This window comes from Cynocephalus volans, chromosome 6, assembly GCF_027409185.1.
Source record: "Cynocephalus volans isolate mCynVol1 chromosome 6, mCynVol1.pri, whole genome shotgun sequence".
NCBI lineage: Eukaryota > Metazoa > Chordata > Mammalia > Dermoptera > Cynocephalidae > Cynocephalus > Cynocephalus volans.
In genome coordinates, this window is record NC_084465.1 from 46,432,989 (window position 1) to 46,454,519 (window position 21,531).

Genomic DNA, 21,531 nt, shown 5'->3' on the forward strand with positions numbered 1-21,531 from the left:
TCTGTCAACAACTGTTTAAGAGGATATAGCAATTACTCAATTAATTAACATGATTGAACTGTGGCTCATTCCTTCCCCCCCTCCCCCCGGGCCCCAATCTAAGCTTTAATGGTTCTCTGGGACACTTTGGCTGTGGTTTTTGATTTCTCTCCCTGTCCAAACTCTTCTGCTTTATACATTCCTGGAATGTATACAAACTTCAGGCTGCTGTTTTCCAGCACTATTATGCCTTCATTCTTAAATTTTTTGTCATTTCATTGGGATCAAGACAGAAGGAAAACAATCATGAATGACTATATTTAACCCGTTGTTGACCTAAAAGAAACTGAGGCCAAGCATATAAAGCATAGGATTTATTGAGCCAATAACAATTGGAACTGAGGAAACACATAGGTCAGGTTATCCTGAGATATGCACGCTGAAGAGGGCCAGCAGAGCTTAGCACTTTATAATCACAGAAAGAAGGATCAAAAGAGAGAGAAGATAGCCCCACCTAATCACTTCACCAGTTCTTCTATCTGTTGTACATATGTATAGATTTGGGATTGTTACTAGGTTACATCCTACATACAGGGATTTAGGGTAAGGGTTACAAGAAGCATTCCAGTAACCTATAAGGTTACCTTATAACTTTCTGGTGCCATCACAGTTGCTTCTAAGTAAAAAAAATGCTCTTATGATAATGCTTTCCACGTGGACATGACTACTTATGCCAGATCCCCCAAGGCACTGTAATTTAGCCGACCTGATCAGGGCAGATTTATTTGTTATCACTGCCATCTGGAACTGAAGGTGGAAAGATTAACATGAAGAAAGCTTTAGAGACCTATTGTTGGTACCAATCTCCTCTTTACTCTGTTTAGCAATGATTTCATTTTCCTAGTATGTTTTAACTGCTCAACGAAAATCTATTTCAAAAAATTAACTACTCCACAAATGTACAAATCCTTACTTGACCTTGGGCAATCTGAATTATCATAAAACTAATCTCATCACATACCTACTATATGCTTATAGCGTCCAATTCAAGACATATCCAGCACCGAAATATTGAAGAATTACAGAATTTAGTTCAAGCTTAGAAGTCATGATATGAAAATTACTATTTCATCCAGAAGTAAAACACTTTGATAGACTTTATACGTAGTCATTTCTGTAGGGGGTGTAGATCGAGCTATTTTATTGGTCATTTCTTCACATATAGAAGTTTTCCATTTTCTATCTTTGTACATTCAATCTGTACAAATCATAAAACAGACAAAATCTGTTATTGGAGAAACTCTTATGTTTATTATGGATCTAATTTTCAATTGCTTATATCAAACTACTCAAACACACACATACCTACAGATTATCTAAGTATCTTTAAGTTTGTATCTTAAGTTTGTATGTTTCAGGGTCCATTTTTCCTTGCAAAAATTATGCCAAATGGCCAAAAGGAAGGTCGGAATAGAGAGGATCAAAATAAAAGTTCAGGATAGTGATAACAAGAAAGATAATCAGGCCCTGGAAAAAAAGGGGACACATGCTAACAATATCAAAGTAATGCAACCTTAAAGTTAATCCTGATTTGAAAATAAGGGGGTTTTTTTGCGGGGGGGGGGGGGGCTTAATTTCTTCTGTTTAACAGGCTACAGGTAATCCTTAGCCCAAAATTCAAGATATGGCTATTTTATTATCAAACAAAAGTGAGGTACATAAGTATAACAGAATACATTCATTTTCTTAACAGTTTTCAAATTAAAGATGATCATAAAATACACCTTTATGCAAAGTTTCTGCTTTTTCCCAGCAAGGCTTAAAGGGGAAAGAACTAGTGACAGAACACTTGCTCCTAGAAAGTAAATACACCAAAATTATAATTAACAAAATCTTCCAGCTACCAAAATTTGTGAGAGAAGAATGATAAGAAAGCAATAAAAATTACCAAACAGCAATCAAACAAGGTCCTATCAGGATTTTCAGGTCAGTCAAAGGTAACTTCAAGAATATAGCTTATGATTAACATATGCCCCATGGCTTATACACCTTCCATGCCTCTAGAATTGCATAAAAAACTTTTAACAATTAAATGACAACAAAGAATATCAGGTTGTAAATATTTATATTTCTCTCACTCACATACAATGTTGTATGAGACATTATACTAGTTTTAATATGTATCCATAGGATTAATACTCATATGGAGTATAATGTGGAAAAGTGCAGAACTAAAGAAATAAGTCTACCTGAAAACAAAAGCACACATTTCTTAGGATTTAAAAATATTGCACATAATAAAGTTGCACAGAAATTACTGGCTGGTTTTACAAACAGAATGAGGTATTAGTCAATCTCTAGATAAAGATAAGTGCAAAGAAGAGAAACTACACACATACACAAAATACACATAAATCCGTATTAAGATCTACAACTAAGAAAGAAATGTGAAAAGATGTGTATGTAGCTATGATTTCTACACTACAAAATCATCAGCCAGGGACCAAACATGTAACAATCTCTTGGCAATATTTCATAAGTTTTCGACTTTTTTTCAGCCTAAATGACTATGAGCAACACAATCATTTTCTTTACCCCAATTCTACTGTAGAAAGGCCCAGTTCTGTGGTAAATATCAAACCATACCTTTCTGAAGTTTTCAGTGGCAATTAACCAAGATACTGTTCTCCTTTGCTGAATGACCAATTATACAGTTCCATGTACATTTAGCAACACAAGTCACAAATGCAACAGAGCATGCAACTTTAAATTAGCAAAGGTTTCACTATAAATATCACTCAAGTTCACACAATTTGAATCTACAATAACTTTTAAAGTTTAAGCTTTAAATATGCATTAGGCAAACTCAATCTTTTCTTGGTAATAAAACTAGCCACATTAATGAGCTCAAGAGCAGGTAGAGAAAAAAGACTAGGCAGACATATTTTTTTTAAAAAAGCCTTTTCTAATCAGGGAAATTAATAACTAGCTTTTTGTCTACTAGTTGAATGTTGCTGAATTTGCCAAAAACAATTTATTTATATTAAACAGCTATATCAAATTGTTTAAAGTGAAATCATGCACTTGTCAAAATAGTTCACAGAAAATTGTTTTACATCAAAGATACTGAGGAAGAGTCAACTAGTTGCATTTAATGAGAACAGAAAAAGAATGAACTACTGTCCTGAACAGTCAGTGTATGTAGTAACCATATTTCCTCTTCGTTGAGTGACAGTCCTACAGTGCTTGCTAGATCCATGGAATCTATTTTCAGTCTGTACCGTGTGCCTATTGGTGGTGTCAAAACCACTAAAAGAAAACATTTTCTCCATATCTTCGAACATGTCATCAAACAGTCCACCTCCAAAAGAAAACTCTTGGAAAGGATGCCTTTGTCTACTGGAACCATCCTGGCGTGTCTGAAAATGATTTTCAAAATGCTTCTTGGACTGAGGGTTTTGGTTTTGACCAAAAAAACCAAAGTCTTTAAATAAGTCATCAAAATTGAAGTTAAATGATTGCTCAAAAGGACTTCCACTACCTCTTTGTCCTTTACCATTAGTAAAAGCACTGTGTCCAAGTGTATCATACTCTTTTCGCCTATTAGCATCTGAGAGTGTTTCATATGCTGAAAAAGATAAAAACACTTTAGTAACTGAAGGTAAAATATTCAAAATAACACATATTCAAATCTCTTCGAATAAATGAACTCAACTCTATTTTAGGAAAGGATTTCAAGTCACAAGTAAAAGCAAAACACTACGAACACAGCATGAAGTTAAAATAAAAGTCATAAAACAAGGCAGGGATTTTGTCTTGTTCACTGCTGTATTACGAGCCATTAGCACAATGCCACCTCCAGTAAATACCCAATAAATATTTGTTAAGTGAATGCTACCATTACTACAAATAAACATGTAGGCAATAATCACAGAGTTATTTAATTTTCAGATTATTTCTGTGAAACCATTACTTGTATTAATGAATTAAATGGTCAAATATAACCAATTAATGGGAATTCAGATTTTTCACTTCCTTACTATTAAAGTAAATACTTAATTCCAACTCCCTACTCAGTTACTTCCTCCACTATTAATTACTGAATGTTTAGGAGGTCCAATTTGTTTTAGAACTAGTCTTAAGTCAAAATTTGTTTCAGACTTTCCTTTACAGACAAATGTGGTTTTTAGATGTAGATCAAGTGAAGAAGAAAATTTTAAAGGCATTTTAGAATCTATTTTAACTTTTTTTAGATTTAGTCTATAATATTTAGTAAAATACTGTTTCATAAGTTAGTTGGTAAGAATTTTGGATACCAAAAATTCCTCTTCATACAGACATAACAGCTATTTTATAAATAATAATAGAATGAAATAATACATTTTCAACATTTTTAGATCTGTACACCAATAAAATTATCGACTATCATTCATCTATTCACTCCACCTTTAAATACATACATACTTCTTAGCTATCATTCACCCTACTAGTGTATACCCATGAGACCTCGGAGACAGTCATTTAATTACCTTCTGCAATCTCTCTGAATTTTGCTTCAGCATCAGGGCTCTTATTTTTGTCAGGATGGTACTTCATGGCCAATTTGTGAAAGGCTTTCTTTATTTGGCGCTCTGAGGCTGATTTTGGCACACCTAAGATATCATAGTAGCTTTTTGAGGCCAGAATTAATTCTGTTATCATTAAAATGCATATTGCAAAGATGAAAACTGACTGGGGAGTAGCCATTTCTAATATCCTAAAAAAGAAAAGAAAAAAAATTTACCCATGGAGGTAATCTTAAAGACTTTTTTTCTTCTAAAAGAAACCCAATGAACCTTTGGGATACAAGGTAAAATTAATGAGATATCAAAATGTTAGACATATAGTATCTTGCATCAGTTCACATGTCATTTCACTTACATGGGTTTTATGACTCCCAAATTAGCTTAACCTTGTTGAATGCAAACAGAATTCAACCAATTTGAGAAAAATCTTTCTTGGCTTTGACTTTCCACTAATATTTTGGTCATACACAGAGAAGACACAAGATCTTCTATAACTGATTTTTACCAGTTAATATCGAAGATTCTTCAAATGCAAGCACTGTTTAAAAAGGGGGTGGGGTGTAATAGAACCCAAATAATATTTTAAAGGATTCCACTTTTCAAGAATTCATATTCAGAGAGGGTGATAACGTATTTAACTTCACAGGGGAAAAAAAAGTGCATTACCAAGGTAAATAGCCCAATATGTCTAAACAAGTGGTGATCTTCCCTCCCTAAGAAAGCATCAATCTAAGTTTCATTTCAGCAAAGTGAACCAAGGACTGCAAATAGACAATCATAATACTGACAACACAATAGCATGCTTTTTTTTTTTCCAAATGTAATATCCCAAATGTTTAACAAAGAAGCATGGATAAGTAAATTCTGTTTAAAACTCGTAATTAATAGAATTTAAGATTTCTGCTAAATCTACTAGGAAAATGAACCTTGAGAGTTTGTACTTCAGACAAGCTAGATTCTTATTTTCAAACTACTCAGTAGTTAAAAATATTTCTCTTACTTTTAAACTCTTAAATAATTTTTAACTTAGAACTCTTGATAGTATATCAAGTGATTTTGTTTTTTGAATGCTGTACTACAGGAGTCCTTAATAACCTATGATGACATAACTAGGCTGACGAAAAGACACTATGGTTTGTGGAAACTGCCTGACTTCCTCTCCTGTGGCCTTTTCTGAACGTAATTAGCAGGTGGATTACTTCTTTCCACATAGTTACTCATAGTCACAAGTACCAAGGATCAAGTACAACCTCCTGGTTTAAAGAACACAACGGAGCATGTACCTTGGACGCCGCACCGACTGCCGGCTGCTCCCTAGTCAAAGAGCGAGTCTAATCCCCACACAGAGGCACGTCATTAGTTTGATAAACGTTACTCCATGGTTTCAGGTTGAACATGTGATTATTTTTTAGTAGACTAACTTTTCTATTATACTGACTTCTCATTCCCAAAACCCACCCGCTGGAGAGAAGCTTGGGCCTTCCTCCCCAGCGCCGCTGGCCGGCTGGGTTAGACCGGCCAACCTTCACCCAAAGGCGACCAGCACACGCCCTGTCCGAACAGGCCCGGACGTAGGGGCTCCCCGCAGCCCGGGATACAGCCCTGGGAAGAGCTGTCTGGCGCCAGAGAAAGCCAGCAGCACACTCCGAAACACAAATCGCACGATCCTGTGGTCAAGCCATCTCCTTTCTCCTATTCCCTTCGTCAAGAACATGCAAGCCCGAAGCCCTCGCAGCGACCGCGGCGGACACCGAAGCCAAGACTGCCCACAAAGACAGGCCACAGCTCCGCGGTCGCTCCAAAGCCCCCGCGACCCCGGCCTCGTCCCTCACCCGCACCCTCTGGCGGCTGCTTCTCCTTCACAAAACGGAGGCACCAGCAAGGCTGACGACCACCTCCGTTCGACTGCTCAGGCCCGGGCTCTCACCCCGGCCTCCGTCGCGGCCTCCCGGAGCCGGAGGGAACCCCACTGCCGCTTGCCCACCGACCTCGCGCTCCTCCCGCCGCCGCCGACGCCGCCGAGTCCCCTCTCAGCCCGCTCACCTCAAGCGGACGGTCCCTGCTGGAACCACCACCCAGGGGAAGACCTACACGAAACGATTCCCCATTGGCTCCCGCCTGCCCACCTGACCCTGGCTCCCTACGCGCACGTGGAAAACTGTTGTTGCCGCTCAGCCTGTGCGTCACTTCCGGCCCCAACCCCCGAAAAGGAAGTGCTGAAGTCGGCGGAGGAGGAAGTGAAGGTACGGCTGTGGCGTGTTGGCCCTGATCAGATCCCAGCGCAGGCGCGGTGGCTCGGGCGGCTTGGACCTGCGGCCCCGCCTCAGCGAGGAGGGCCGGCCTGAGCCCCTCGCCGGCCCGGGTCTTCCGGGGACTCTCCAAAGCAATGCCCCGCTATTGCGCTGCGACTTGTTGTAAAAACCGCCGGGGACGAAACAATAAGGACCGGAAGCTGAGTTTTTACCCGTAAGTTGTCCCTGGAGCAGAAGCGTCAGTCTCGCATTTGGGCCCCGGTCCTGTGGCTTTGGGGACCAGGACTTGGGGATCTCCTGTCTGCTGTATTGATTAGTCCTCAGCTCCCCGGGCCTGCTCGGTCACCGCGCGGTAGGAGAGCATGATGGCTTGAATCCAGTTTACCTGGCAGTGTCCTTCCTGAGCGGGGACACCGGGTTGGTTGCGAGGCATAGGGGCCTGCTTGGGTGTTAACAGAAGTTAAAACGGTAAAGTTAACGGTGTTTTGTGGGTTTCAAAGCGTTTCCGATCTACCTGACCTCATCACATTGAACAACGTTAACCACATTTAAGGTACATAAAGCCTGCGAAGTGAGAAGATGCGCTCAAAGTTAATTTACATCTCCTGTGAGTTATGTCGCAAAGGTGTAATTTAATCCCATTTTTCTCCTGAGGAAACTGAGGCCCAGAAAGATTAGGTAACCTGCCTTGAAAATTTTGTGTCACAGCCGGAATTATAAACTGTCTCTTGCTCAGGGCTGTGTATATATATGCTTTATTCCTACAGAGAATAGGGTAGATAAATGTTATTCTGAATTACTAAGGCCACGAAATATTTCCGCGAGACTATAGAAGTATACTGCTTTTTATTCAGAAGAACAGGGAAGCAACGTTGTATAATAATAGTCCAGGCTCCAAAGCCAGACTTAGTGGGTTCAGATCCTGGTTTCAGTACCTAATTGAGAATTATTTCAGCTCTCGGTGCCTCTGGTCTCTCTTTCGTAAAGTGAGAATATTTGTAGTACTCAATTCGCACTTACAGTGTAAAGAGGTAAAACCACATGTAGGCGGTACCTGCTTAATATATATGAAAAGCCTATGAAAATCAACATTTTAAATAGTCTATTTTCTTCTTTTTCTTGTATTTAAACGTAATGCATTTCGATAAAACGTGGTTATCTTTACTTTCTTCAAACATAAACCAGGTATTTTGTGAAGCCCGTTTTACTTTAGACCTGAAGCTCGCATTCACTAATGATTCGTCTGCTTTTCATTGTCTTAAAGTAATGGAGGAAAAAACCTGATAGTCCCAAGTAAATCACATTAAATAGCAGTATTTCCAGAATTGTTTCCCTTAAAGCCCTTCCATGAGATGCAAAGATATTTTGGGAGAAAAAGAATCTAATCCATGGTCAGTTGATAGGGAAATGCTCCTATATTAATGGCTCTAGCTCTGGGAAGATTTGTAGCAAAAGATCATGTTGAACCTGTTTTAGTCCCATATTTCCCGGATTTGGCCTTGGATTTGGGAAGGTGTAAGCTAAACTAAAAATTTTTTAAATCTTTGTGGATCTCACAGTTACTATTTTTAAGGAAAATTAATAATAATAATGCCAAATGAATTATAAAGATCAATTAAAGATTTTTCCCTCAAAATGTGAATTTAGTGAAAGTGGGATTTTTTATTTTTACGTTTTTAAAATTCCATGTGTGATCCACAAAATAAATATTGGGTTGGTTTTATTTCCCTGATATCATCAAACATGAGGGATTGAATTTGCTCATGATGACATTGTAAGTAATCTGTAGTATAAATTTAGATGAATTTGGGAATTTAGTAAATATATGCATATATTGTTCAGTTTCTACTATGATTATCTTATGTTTTGGGGGGAATTAGATAAGACAGTGAAACAGAATTACCAGTCAGACAAATTGAACCAGTATAAAGATACGAGGTGTTTAGGAAATGTATTGCAGGAGATTTCTTACAGCTTTACCTGTTGAAGAAATGATGCAATCCAATTACTGTTAAAAATATACACAAAATGTGTTTTTTAAATCGTTTGATAACTTAGCATATAGGTACAGTGGAAATAATTTGCAAACAGCATCCTTATACATTAATTTATATTAAAAACCGTTGTAAAAGGCACATTTTCATTTTTGATGCAACAAATAGTCTGAACTTTACCTATGGCTAGCAGAATTCAGGTCCTCTGAAAAGAAAATTGTATTTGTCTTTCAGAGCCTTTTCTGATTATGCCTGTCATGCTTACAACCTAAGTCATTGATATGTGCAAGGTTAACATATTTTCAAAACGTGTGAACGTTGTTTTTATGGTGGATCTTACAAAGGTAGATCATCTGATTTTTTTCCATATGAGAATGTCAGGGTTAAAAAGTATTTCCTACAAAACCCCTAGGATCTTATAAAGTTATGAAAATTTAGAAAAAAAAATTATGCCTCACAAAGCATTAACTAAATGGTTAGGATTGGGGGAGGGGAACGTGTAACAGCTATATTTTATATAAGACTTTATATTGTTACAATTTTTAAAAAACAGGTAATTATTAGGTAGTATATGTCTTGGACTATGTTCTTGGAAAACCATCAAATGAAATATAAACCACTGCCAACTGTTGTTTAATACACTTTAACCCAAATCTTTTTAGACTGGTAGGAAAATTTTTCAGTCAGATTCTACCGTTAGTCTAGTTTTGCCTATAAAACAGATTGCAATACACATATGTGAGCACCAACTATAAATTCAGGTTTTTGTTAGTACAGGAACAAAACGTATAGAGAGCCATCTCGCTTTTCTCTGTCTTTTGCAGCGTTTGATTTGTTTCATATGAACATTTTTGAGTCTGTCCTTTTTAACATGTTTGGTTCTCTTGCATCAAAGTTTTTCCTTCAGAACCAGAATTTGGAGTTCCCAGTCCATTGGTTATAGAAGTCTAGAAATATTAGACTGAATTCCATACGGGTAAAATTGAGGCTGATACCAGTGGAGAAAATGGAATATTAGTGGTTTCATAAGAGCAGTCATTTTATTCAGCTAAACCAGTTGTTTGAATTAATGTCTCCTTATTTAAAAAATATTAATATAAATAAGAGCCTAAAGCTTAATATTGCCTTGGATTAGAGACAACAAACCATTTGGTTTGTGGTATTAGTATGAAATACATTTGAATAGGTATTTATAATTTATACAAAGCTCTTTCCTAGTTCTAGACAAACTATACAACAAAGTAAAACTGGAACGTAATCCATAGAAAATATACATAGATTTTATCCTTTGTAGGAACACACATATTTTACTTGAAGGAACTCTAAGTTTTACAAGCTATTCTTCTTAAACAACAGCTTTGGCTACATATCTTACATTTTAGTCCTCTGATGGCAGAGATGATATAGTAGTAGTTGCATAAAGTTGCTCTTATCTGGTAGGCATGCTTTCCTTGCTTTTGCAGGACTTGACACATAGGTTACGTAGATATGTAGGCCTGGAATCTGGCAAAATTATAAAAATAGCAAAGTTTTCTTTTTCTTCTCTTTTTCTTTTTTTAATTTCAGGTTTCCTCTACATGACAAAGAAAGACTTGAAAAGTGGTTAAAGAATATGAAACGAGATTCATGGGTTCCCAGTAAATACCAGTTCCTGTGTAGTGACCATTTTACTCCTGACTCTCTTGACATCAGATGGGGTATTCGATATTTAAAACAAACTGCAATTCCAACAATATTTTCTTTGCCCGAAGACAATCAGGTATTGGAGTAGGGAAGAGGGGGGATAATGCTGAGCAGGGTGGCAGGTGATCAGGTGGAAAAAGTGAGAGGGGGGAAAAAAAAAAAGTGAGAGGGAAAGATAACTGTTCGGAAAACAGATACTTGAAAAGAAGGAACACTAATTTGTGTTTTTACTAAAGGAGTGACAATTTTTAAACTGTCTTAAGCACAGCTTAAGAGAAGCAAACGATAACACATACATATATTATTTAGTCATTAACGTAAGTTAACCAGTAAAGGTTTTCTTTTTACTGGTCTTTTGAATGATCTGAAATGTTCGTATATTGAATGAGCATAATGCTTTTTAAAAAACATCTTAAGGTATATTTAAGTTGTTAAATAGTTAGAACATTTCTTAAACTGAATAAATTTGCATGGCCAGTATACTGCCCAAAATTATAGTTAAATAGTCAGCACTCACAAGAGAATAAGCCTATAAAAGCCATCTTTTTTAAAATTTGAAAATACTATTTTCTAGGGAAAAAACCCTTCCAAAAAAAAATCTCAGAAGAAAAAATTAGAAGATGAGAAAGAAGTATGCCTAAAAGCCAAGTCAGAAGAATCACTTGCATCAAATGAGAGAAAGAAAAATACAGTTAACACGGATATGCTCCCTGACCATGCAGAATTACTAGATTCTTCTGCCTTAGTGAAGCCACCAGCTCCAAAAACAGGAAGTATAAAAAATAACATGTTAACTCTTAATCTAGTTAAACAAAATACCAGAAAACCAGAATCTACCTTGGCGACATCAGTTAACCAAGATATAGGTATAGGGGGTTTTCACTCATCTTTTGAGAATCTAAATTCTACCACTATTACTTTGACAACTTCAAATTCAGAAGGTATTCAACAGGCTTTGGAAGCCCAAGAAGTGCTTGAAATAACTACCAATCATCTTGCTAATTCAAACTTTACAAATAATTCCATGGAAATTAAGTCAACACAGGAAAGTCCATTGTTCTTCAGCACAATTAATCAAACAGTTGAGGAATTAAACACAAATAAAGAATCTGTTATTGCCATTTTTGTACCCACAGAAAATTCTACAGCTGCAGTTAATTCTTTTACACCTGCCCAGAAAGAAACCATGGAAATGGAAAACATAGATATTGAAGACTCCTTATATAAGGATATAGACTATGGGACAGAAGTTTTGCAAATTGAACATTCTTACTGTAGGCAAGACATAAATAAGGAACATCTTTGGCAGAAAGTCTGTAAGCTACATTCAAAGATAACTCTTCTTGAGCTACAAGAGCAACAAACTCTAGGAAGACTGAAGTCTTTAGAAGCTCTTATTAGGCAGCTAAAACAGGAAAATTGGCTATCTGAAGAAAATGTCAAGATTATAGAAAATCATTTCACAACATACGAAGTCACAATGATGTAAAGTAAAAGTAAAGGTTTTAAAGCTATGACTTTTATAAAGTGAACTTTTTCCTGTATAAAGTTCTCATCTTAATGAAGCAATGAAAGTGCTCTAATGTTATGAACTGCATGCTGTTCTTATAATGCTCATTTTTGAGAAAAACTAGAGAGTTGTACTAGAGAGAAAACAATTCTGTTGATTATTTTCCAAAGTAAAGTTAGAATATAGTGAGTAAAAAGTATTATTCAGTCAGAAATGAGAACAAAGATATGGTCAGAGGAGCCCAGAATAGAAGTCAGGTTCAGTAATTTCCAGGTTCTACCATTGGTATATGATGTGGGCAAGTTACTTATCAAGATTGAGCCTCAGTCCCTAATCTGTAAATTAAGGGTACTTATTAGATCTCTAATTATTTGTTTCTTTAGAGTTTCTACCCTTTCTGTTCAGATTCTTTCGTTAGAACAGGTTTTCTATAAGATAATATATACTTTCATAATACTAGAAGTTGGCTAGAATTTGATATTTTTAACTATTGGATTATCCTCCATATTTATTGAATTCTGTGGTGTTTGACCTTTTGTCTATAGTTATATATCTGTAATGTAAAGAAAAATACTTTTATAATTTTATTCCAATTGAAGTAAACTAGGAATACTCATTAGCCCAATTCTTAGGAGAGGTACTTTAAACTTAAAAGAATGTGTATTTCAGTACCTTATATGTGGCTAACCATCAAAATACATAGTCATTGAAGCTTCTTAATATTCTATATTTATAAAGTTATATTTATAAACCAAAAATTAACGAGGTTAATTTTAAATATATACATATTTTAGAATTCATAGTTTGCATCTATTTCTTTATAGGTGTAGCTTTTAAAATGTGCGCTTGTGTCATTTTTAAATTCTAGAATAAGAGAGTAATACTTAACGGCATACAGTCCTACTTTTGTGTATTTCATTGAAATTTATAAGCAAGAAATTACAGATAAATGGTGATGCCCTCAGGGAGACAAAAGTTTTCCCTTAGGAAAGGGAAGTGGTGTAATATAAATTAAAATGCTGCTTATATTCAGATAATTTAAGAAAAAGAAATGTAAAAGCAAAGACTGTGATAACACAAATATGAAAAAATAGAAGATATGTTCCCTTAAAATTGGCAGTCAGTGTGACTATTCTGTTACTTCCTATTTTGTTGAGCAAGTTCTATCAGTCTGATTCTTAGTTTTTCCATGTATGAAATAAAAAATACTATTACTTGTCTTAAAGGATGGTTTTGAGAATTCTGTAAGTTAACAAACATGTTTTTGGTCCTGGAAAATAGGAGGTGCTCAATAAATATTAGTTGACTCTGAATAGCAAGTAATATATTAATTGTTTTGTAAATGAATGGTGATTATTTTTGGCCATATTTCACTTAGTTTCTTTAGGCTAATAAATTGTTATTCTTGGAAATTCTGTCAGCTAATTATGAAAAGATTAGAAGTATCTTTATTAGGTGACCATGGGGGAAGAAACTTAAAATTTTTGCATAAATTATGTTCACATAATTGGGAGAGTTAATGTAATGTTAAATTTTTAAGTATTCCCATGTTACATTTTGCTAATACTTAATTTAAAATAAATAATACAAACGAAAATAACCTTAAGTCACAATAAAGTAATATGTTGTTTCAAGTCAGTTTATAACAGTGCACATCGTAGTAATTTTCTATTTAAAGTTATAGGTTCCTCAGAAATAATTTAAACTAGGTGGATTTCTTTAAACTTAATAAATTATAAGTACTAAAGATTTTTTTTGTTTTGTCTGTATTCAGTGAGGATGTCCTTAATGTAACCCAGTTGATCTCTAAATTGTATTTGCAGATTCTGGTCAACTTTATTTATTTGGACTATTATAGGAACCTCTTAGCTAATCTTGCCTACATTTTCAATCTTCTGCCTCCATATTATCCTGGACTCTGCTGTCAGCTTCTTACCTAAACTGTAGATCCAACTAACTATATCACCCACCTACCACTTACTTTTCTAGTTCAAAAATCTCAAGTTACTCTCTTAAACCTACAAAATAAAGCCAAATTTATTACTATTGTATATATTATCGTCTGTGATTCTATTTATCCTGTTCTGCTCACACTGGATTTCTTAGTATTTCCCACACATGCCATAGGGGTGTCTGTCCCTGTGTATGATTATTTTATTCCCTAAACTCAACCAGCCTGTCAAAATTATATTTCAACTTTGGTAGAAGTTCATCACTTTTTTCCAGTCAAAATTGTTTCCTCTTGCTCTTATAGGGCTTTGTTTTATAACACTGTAACAGCATTTACCTTATATTTTTTTATCATGATATCTTTGGCTACCTCTTCAACTAGACTGTAAGCTTTATGAAAGGATTTTCCTGTATGTTCTTCTGTAGTATGACCTTGTTACTCCCCTATCAAGAGGTTGAGTTATTTCTACCTCTTTGAATCTGGATGGGTTCTGTGACTGCTTTGACCAATAGAATACAGTAAAAGTGACATTGCCAGTTCCATACTCAGCCATTAATAGGTCTGGCATCCTTTACTTCCTCTTTGGAACACTTCCTCTTAGAAAGCCAGATGCCATGAAAGATATTTGATTATGCTGAGATCGTACTGGAAAAGCCCACACCACATGGAGAGACTGAAGAATGAGACATCAGACATTAGTGAAGAAGCCGCATTGGAAATGGATACTTAAGCTTCAGCTGCTCTAGATGACACCAAGTGCAGCAGAGACAACCATCTAGCAGAACTCTTCTCAAATTCCTTAACGACAAAATTGTGAGGAAAATAAAATGCTTGTTTTAAGCTTGTAAATTTTGAGATGGATAATTAGGCCACAATGGATAACTAAAATAACCCCCTTTTTGTGTTCACCTTCATCCTTATTCTGATGCTGCGGACCCTTATAGCCATTCTGCTGTAAAACCTTCAACAGCATTGTGCTTTCTTCTATTCTCATTTGCTTAAACTCCATTCCTGTTGAACACAAGTGTGTTTTTTGCCTTTTCTGTTCCTACATCAGAACAAGTAGCTGGAGAAAATCACACAGTGGACAGACTTGATGCTAAATTCATGACCACATAACTCAAATAGGCCCAGCAGTGTTACTGTATTTGTTTACTAAGTTCTTAACTCCACTCTCAAATTCTCCATCCCCTCCTCCCTTTGTCTCCGGCCCCTCCCTCCTCCTGGTCTAGGCAGAGGATTTTATCACATGCTTCATTGAGAAAAAAAATCATAAACACTCCTTGCTATAGACTGAATTGTGTCCCTTCCCAATTCATATGTTGAAGCCCCAACCCCCAGTATTACTATTTAGAGATAGGGCCTTTAAGGAAATAGTTAAAATTTAATAAGGTCATAAGGGTGGGGCACTGATAAGGTAGGATTATGTCCTTACAAGAAGCTGCTTGCTCTCTCCTCCATGCGAGGTCACAGCAACAAGGTGGACATATCTGCAAGCTAGGAAGAGCCCTCACCAGAACGCAACCGTGCTGGCACTGTGATCTGAGACTTCAGCCTCCAGAACTGAGAAAATAAGTTTCTGTTATTTAAGCCAACCAGTCTATGGTATTTTGTTAAGGCAGCCTAAGCTAAGACACCCCTATAATCCAAAACAATGAGATATTATACAACGGTTAAAATGAATAAACTATATTCTTCAACATGAATACCCAAACAATAAGTGTAAAAGGTAAGTTGTAAAAAATTTGATAACAATGTACTAAATTAAAATTCTAAAGTACAGAAAATAGTATTATATATTGCTTATATATACAGTCTTCCCTTGGTGTCCATGGGGGATTGATTCTCAGACCTCCCTCAGATACCAAAATCCTCAAATGCCCAAGTCCCTGTTGTAAAATGGTGTAGTATTTGCAGATAACCTATGCACATCCTCTCATATACTTTAAATCTCTAGATTACTTATAATACCTAATTCAATGCAAATGCTATGTAAATTGTTTTACTGTATTGTTTAGGGAATAAATGACAAGAAAAATGTATGCGTTCAGTACAGACACAATTATTTTTTTCCCTGAATATTTTCAATCTGAGGTTGGTTGAACCCATGGATATGGAACCCTTGGATATGGAGAGCCATCTGCATATAAATGTACTTCAAAAAGTTAATGGAAAAATGGAATTCAAAGGTAATATGAATCATTCCATGAACTTTTGAATTCCCCTATGTATTCCTGTATAGTTAAGAAATAAAAGCACACTGACTTCCGGATTGTGATTGCCTCTGGGAAGGCAAGACAGTGGGGGAGGGGAAGGGGGGAAGGTGGAGAGATGTTTCATTTCTCTAAAAAGTTAAAAAGGAAAGGGAGCTGAATTAATGTGTCAACGTGTTAATGCCTATTTAAATGGTAGGTTTATGTCTCCTTCATTATGTTTAAAACATTTCAAAGTTAAAAAAACTATGTATCTTAGTTAAAATGGATATCTGTGCTTCAACTTTAATGGTTTTCTTATGATCGTTATTCTCTGTTTTAAGACCACTGAGAGAGAAGTGTGTGTGGAGGAAGATCACAGTGAAAGAGTTGATTATTTGAAATCAATAAGCTTGCATTTGAAGTTAGGCACTGCAGTAGACAGTAATGCTACACCCCCTTGCCACCCTCCCCCCCACCAAAAGATATCCACAGCCTGATCTCTAGAACCTATGAATGTTACCTTACATGGCAAAAGGTACTTTGTAGAGGTAATAAAGGTTACAGGCCTTGAGATGGGAAGATTATTCTGAATTATCTGCGTGAGTCCAGTCTAATCACTTGAGTCTTTAAAAGCAGAGAACATTTTCCAAACAGAGTCAGAGAGATACTATGTAGTACTTAACCCACCTTGCTGACTTTGAAGGTGAAGGAAGGGAGCTATAAGCCAGGGAACGTATTGGCCTCTAGAAGCTAAAAACAGCTCTCAGTTTATAGCCAACAGCAAAATGATGACCTCAGTCCTACAATCACCAGGAGCTGAATCCAAATAAGGAAATGAATCTGGCAATCCAAATAAGCAGAAAACAGATTCTCCCCGAGAGCCTCTAGAAAGGAACACAGTCTACCAACACCTTGATTTTATTCTAGTGAGATGCATACCAAACTTCGACAGAACTATGAGAGAATGAATTTGTGTTCTTTTAAACCACTAAAGTTTGTGGTAATTGTTAATCACATCAATATGAAAGTAATACAGGTACTTAATCTGAGATTCAGCTTTCTTTTATTCCCCTCAAGTTTTTTCCCCATCATACCTTGAAAGAATACATCCCACTTTAGCTGTTGCTTAATTCACTGAAGACTCAGCTTTCATATTGTAATACGATTAATGCTTTGTTCAAAGGCTATATTTAATAACATACAAAAATGCTTTGGAAACCAAAAGGCTATAGAAGTATTAGCTAGTAACATTATTATTTGATTTCTTCTTTGCAATAGTCTTAGACTAAAAACCAGAAACTGAATTCATGTTTTTGTATTTATTCACTGATGCCTAATGTATACAGGGTATAAGATTTATTGCTGCCCTCATATCAGAATGAAAAAAATTGTAGTCATTTCTCAGTATTTTGCTTCTGTGGAGACTCATAACCATGATTCATATAGGGAATTGGCTGCTGAAATTCAGTTCTTGTCACCTAAGGTAAAATCAGCCACAGATTTGCTCCTAAAATATGCATTCTAAATTTGAAAGATTTTCTAGGATGTGGAGTAAGAAAGTCTTTAGAAATTTGTGTACCTCCTAAAACTTACAGTAAATATTTCTCAAAATCTGTATAGAAGGATAGGGGTAGATGAGATGGATGGATGGATGAAATGGAGGAAGGGAAGGAGGGATAATGGATGAGTAGATGGATATATGAATATAAGGAATTTACACTTCACTTTTTTGTTTGACAACTGTGCTTTCCTAGGCAGTAGCCAGGGCTTAAGGCTGTGCAAGAGAAATCAGATGAGGATTCTTCTACAATCCCTTCAACCTCCAGGAGCAGAACAGAAAATCCTCCCCATAAACTGAGAGTCTAGATTTATCACCCCCATCTCAGTAAATAAAAGACCCTCATTACTAAAAGACCCCCATCAGGTACAGAAAGTCAAGAACCAAGTCAGTGTTTGGATCTGCTCATCACCAAATCCAGATTTTTGGCAATAAAAAATGTTCTCCTAATTTAGAGTGTTTTTCTGCCAGCAGTGAATTCATTCTCACTTCTGCTATGGCACATGCCTAAGATTCAGTCAGTGACAAGAGCAACTCTTTAATGGTCAGGAGAGGATTTGAGTTAGGGCTCTTTTGGTTGCAAGGAACAGAAACTCAATCCAGCTCAAGAAAGAGCACAGGGAAGAGCAGAATTGAAGACTCAGACAAGGATTTCTCAGGAATGCAAAGACAAGGGTTGCAGCACAGCTGTGCCCCACAGTGACTGGAGCTGGTAGCCATCTGAAACCAAAGGCCCCCTCATGATAACTGCCTCCTGATTGTCACCTATTCCATTCTCTCTCTGCCAACCATACCCTATAATCTCAGTTTATAGACCTCCCCTCACCCCCTAGGTTTCTCTGCATTATGAACATTCAGCTTTGAGTCCCACTATTAGCTTAATCATTCAGTTTTTCAATTCCAAATTCCCAAGAGAGGAATCCAGTTGACCCAGCTTATATTTCTAAGCCGCTGGGCTTCTAGTAAACCTACTAATTGGCATCCCCTGTATCAAATCTCAAACTGCAGTTGCATCCAGTGAACAGGGTGAAAAGGGGCCACATAATACAGAACAGAGCCTGTGCTACCTCACTAAAGCTTTAAAGAGTAATTTCCTTTGGAAAAAGAGGCTGTGGGTAAGCAGGCAGGAAACTGACTTCTTTAGTTCTGTGCAGCAGTAAAATGTTAACCATATGAGAATGATATTTTGTACACCATTCTCCCCTTTGCATGCAAGTTCCTCTAGCTTCATGTCTTGAGTTTATAACAGCCCACTAAGCTACTTCTCTATTACCAGAGAAAGTAAGAACTAGTTCTGGGTTTAAAGCTAATATGAACTAATAAACTAAATAGTTTTAATATAAATTTAGAGCTATTCCATCCACCAACAATTTTGAACTAAAAACCTGGAACTATTAATATAAAACTATACATATTTAATATTTTAATAAAACTCTAAAATTTGAGGGTACTTCAAAAAGTTCTTGGAAAATAGAAGGTAATATGATTCTTTCCGTGAACTTTTTGAAGTACCCTTGTATTAATTTCATTTCATTCACAGTTGTTTCAAAGAAAGCTTAAGGACAAGGAACCATCCATCATTAACTTGTTAACATTTCAGTGGTTTGGTTCCAAAGTTCCAAGGCTTGGGTTTTTAATAGTGACTCTGTGGCATACTTGTATATGAGAGGGTACTTCAAAAAGTTCATGGAAAGATTTGTATTACCTTTAATTCTATTTATCCACAAACTTTGAAGTACCCTCGTATACCAATAGTGTGCAATGTCTAATTATGGTGACTGTTCTCTTGCATCACTAGTAAATTATTCACTTATTCCCTTTCTCCCTAAATCTTACACCTTCTGGATAATAGAAAAGAAATATTTTCTTATATTTCCATACTAGAGAAAATTTATTTTCTAGCACAGACATTCCTTTTCAGACTCCCATTCTGTCTTTGATTCCCTCTACCTCCCCTACGTTCTTATGCCAAGGGCCTCCAGGCTGACCTGGATCCCAGAGCCTTTGGCCATGGTATTGAATCTATGCATCCATGATGTTAGTTTTATTCAAGTGTTAGCTTTTCCATTCATGACTGTGTATGTCTGTGCTTTGTTCCTTCAGACATTGTGATACGGCATCGTATTTTTTGACAACATTGTATACATTTCAGAAGGGCTTGATTGCATACATTAGTATAATGGAAACATGAGGAGTATGTCACTGTTGAGACTGGAACTGACAGATTCTAAAATAGATAAAATGTATTTTAAATGTTCCTATAGATGTCTTTTAAACTACTTACATTTTAACTTAAATAATTTAACATAAATGAGAATAAATCTCATGTTGGGTGAACTCTTAACATATTCCCTTTACTAGACTTCTTTTTAATAAAATATATTACCTAAGAGGGTAAAAATATTAAAACTTTATTCCCTGATAACCACACACAGTTGGCTATCTCAGTAAACACGTAATTAGATATTTCTGTATATTTGAAACAGAATTTATTTTTTAATATTTAAAAGAATATATATGATAAAAATTTAGGAAAAAAAAAGTATCTAAAACTCTAAGTGGCATTTAAAGGGTGGGAAAATTTTATTGGTCAATAAAGTAGATTTTTTCAAGATGTGCTGGGTTGATAAGGATATGGGTTTTGCCTTTTAAGATGAATTAACTGTGATTATTTTCATCTTATGCGTTAAGGTGTATGTTGTTTTTCCTTTGAAAGATGTTAAAATCTGTTGTTTTTAAGTAATCATTAACTTTGACCATTTTTAATGGTCTCTAATTAGCATATTGGCACTCTAACATAGGTAGACATTCCTTAACAGTGTAAAAGCCAGCATTGTATGTATCAACAATCAGATTGAATCTATAATGAAAAATTTTAAATGATGATGTGTTTGTGGATTAGAGGCAAAATTAAAGCCTGAAAATTTATGGAGTAAAAATGAAATGAAATTTGATCACATATCAGATCTAGAGTATTCCATACAAAGCAATTTATTTAAAGTCTTTTTATTACTCTTTGTCATGATAGATACAGCTAAAAAGTAAAAGGAAAGTGCCAAGAGGGAGGACATATACCAGGAACAGACCATAGTGACCAAGAATGAGCAAGTTAGGTAGGAAAGTAAAGAGAAAAAATTGATTTTTTTTTTTTTTTTTTTGACCGGTAAGAGGATCACAACCCTTGGCACGGTGTTGTCTGCACCACACTCAACCAGTGAGTGCACCGGCCATCCCTATACAGGATCCGAATCCTTGGCCTTGGCGCTACCAGCACCACACTCTCCTGAGTGAGCCACGGGGCTGACCCCAAAAAATTGATTTCCGTGGATTACAAATGAAAGACTGACAGTACACTTCAGAGAAATGTAAGAATATAGATGGATGGATGGTGCATATAAAGGAGGCTTATTTTAAGATCTAAATATAATATGCCACTGAAATTCTTTCCAGAGTCATTTTCCTTCTTCCCTGGATACTATGAATGTAAAAAAATTTGACGTATTATACTACCAATTTCCTTGATATTTTTGACAGGATTTCTAATCTAATTTCTCTAGACAGAGATTGACCTGGCCTTGCCTAAAATGAGTCTGTGCTAAGTTTAACCTCAGTAATCTGTCAGTTGTGTTAAGGCTTCCATTCTTTATTTTGTTGTCTTTTGTCTTACCCACATCACTCTCAACCCAACACATCTTCAAAAATCTACTCTACAGTAAAAATTTCCCACCCTTTTTGTATGTATTAACATCCAAGATTATATTAAAAGAAAATCATATAAGGACAACATTAAACACAGATTACATGTTTTCTTACTATGTGCTGCTATAACAAAATATCTGAGACT

At 36.0% G+C, this 21,531-nt stretch overlaps 2 protein-coding genes across 6 annotated transcripts; one reads left to right on the forward strand and one right to left on the reverse strand.

Annotated features, from left to right (window-relative positions):
- Positions 1–340: 340 nt before the first annotated feature.
- DNAJB9 (DnaJ heat shock protein family (Hsp40) member B9) lies at positions 341–6,670 on the reverse strand. Of its 5 annotated transcripts, none has more exons than XM_063099905.1 (3): positions 6,588–6,670; positions 4,509–4,735; positions 341–3,607 (listed from the first exon to the last, which is right to left on the reverse strand). In XM_063099905.1, the coding sequence occupies exons 2-3, from the start codon at positions 4,723–4,725 to the stop codon at positions 3,156–3,158; spliced, it is 669 nt and encodes a 222-aa protein (XP_062955975.1). In that variant the 5' UTR covers positions 4,726–4,735; positions 6,588–6,670; the 3' UTR covers positions 341–3,155. The 5 variants fall into 5 exon arrangements, with proteins under 5 accessions (XP_062955975.1, XP_062955976.1, XP_062955973.1 ...); XM_063099906.1 differs by lacking the exon at positions 6,588–6,670 and adding an exon at positions 6,533–6,585; XM_063099903.1 differs by lacking the exon at positions 6,588–6,670 and adding an exon at positions 6,472–6,581.
- Positions 6,671–6,783: 113 nt separating this feature from the next.
- Positions 6,784–14,914, forward strand: THAP5 (THAP domain containing 5). The gene is made up of 3 exons (XM_063099721.1): positions 6,784–7,010; positions 10,357–10,549; positions 11,048–14,914. Exons 1-3 carry the CDS (start codon positions 6,931–6,933, stop codon positions 11,960–11,962), a joined length of 1,188 nt encoding a protein of 395 aa, XP_062955791.1. The 5' UTR covers positions 6,784–6,930; the 3' UTR covers positions 11,963–14,914.
- Positions 14,915–21,531: the final 6,617 nt, after the last annotated feature.

Excerpts from the sequence above, each read along its gene's own strand:
- DNAJB9 (XM_063099905.1), bottom strand. The coding sequence starts at position 4,725 with ATGGCTACTCCCCAGTCAGTTTTCATCTTTGCAATATGCATTTTAATG. Across the intron at positions 3,608-4,508 it reads ATTCAGAGAGATTGCAGAAG|CATATGAAACACTCTCAGAT; the intron begins GTAATTAAATGA and ends TATCTTTTTCAG.
- THAP5 (XM_063099721.1), top strand. The coding sequence starts at position 6,931 with ATGCCCCGCTATTGCGCTGCGACTTGTTGTAAAAACCGCCGGGGACGA. Across the intron at positions 7,011-10,356 it reads CGGAAGCTGAGTTTTTACCC|GTTTCCTCTACATGACAAAG; the intron begins GTAAGTTGTCCC and ends TTTTAATTTCAG. Across the intron at positions 10,550-11,047 it reads CTTTGCCCGAAGACAATCAG|GGAAAAAACCCTTCCAAAAA; the intron begins GTATTGGAGTAG and ends ACTATTTTCTAG.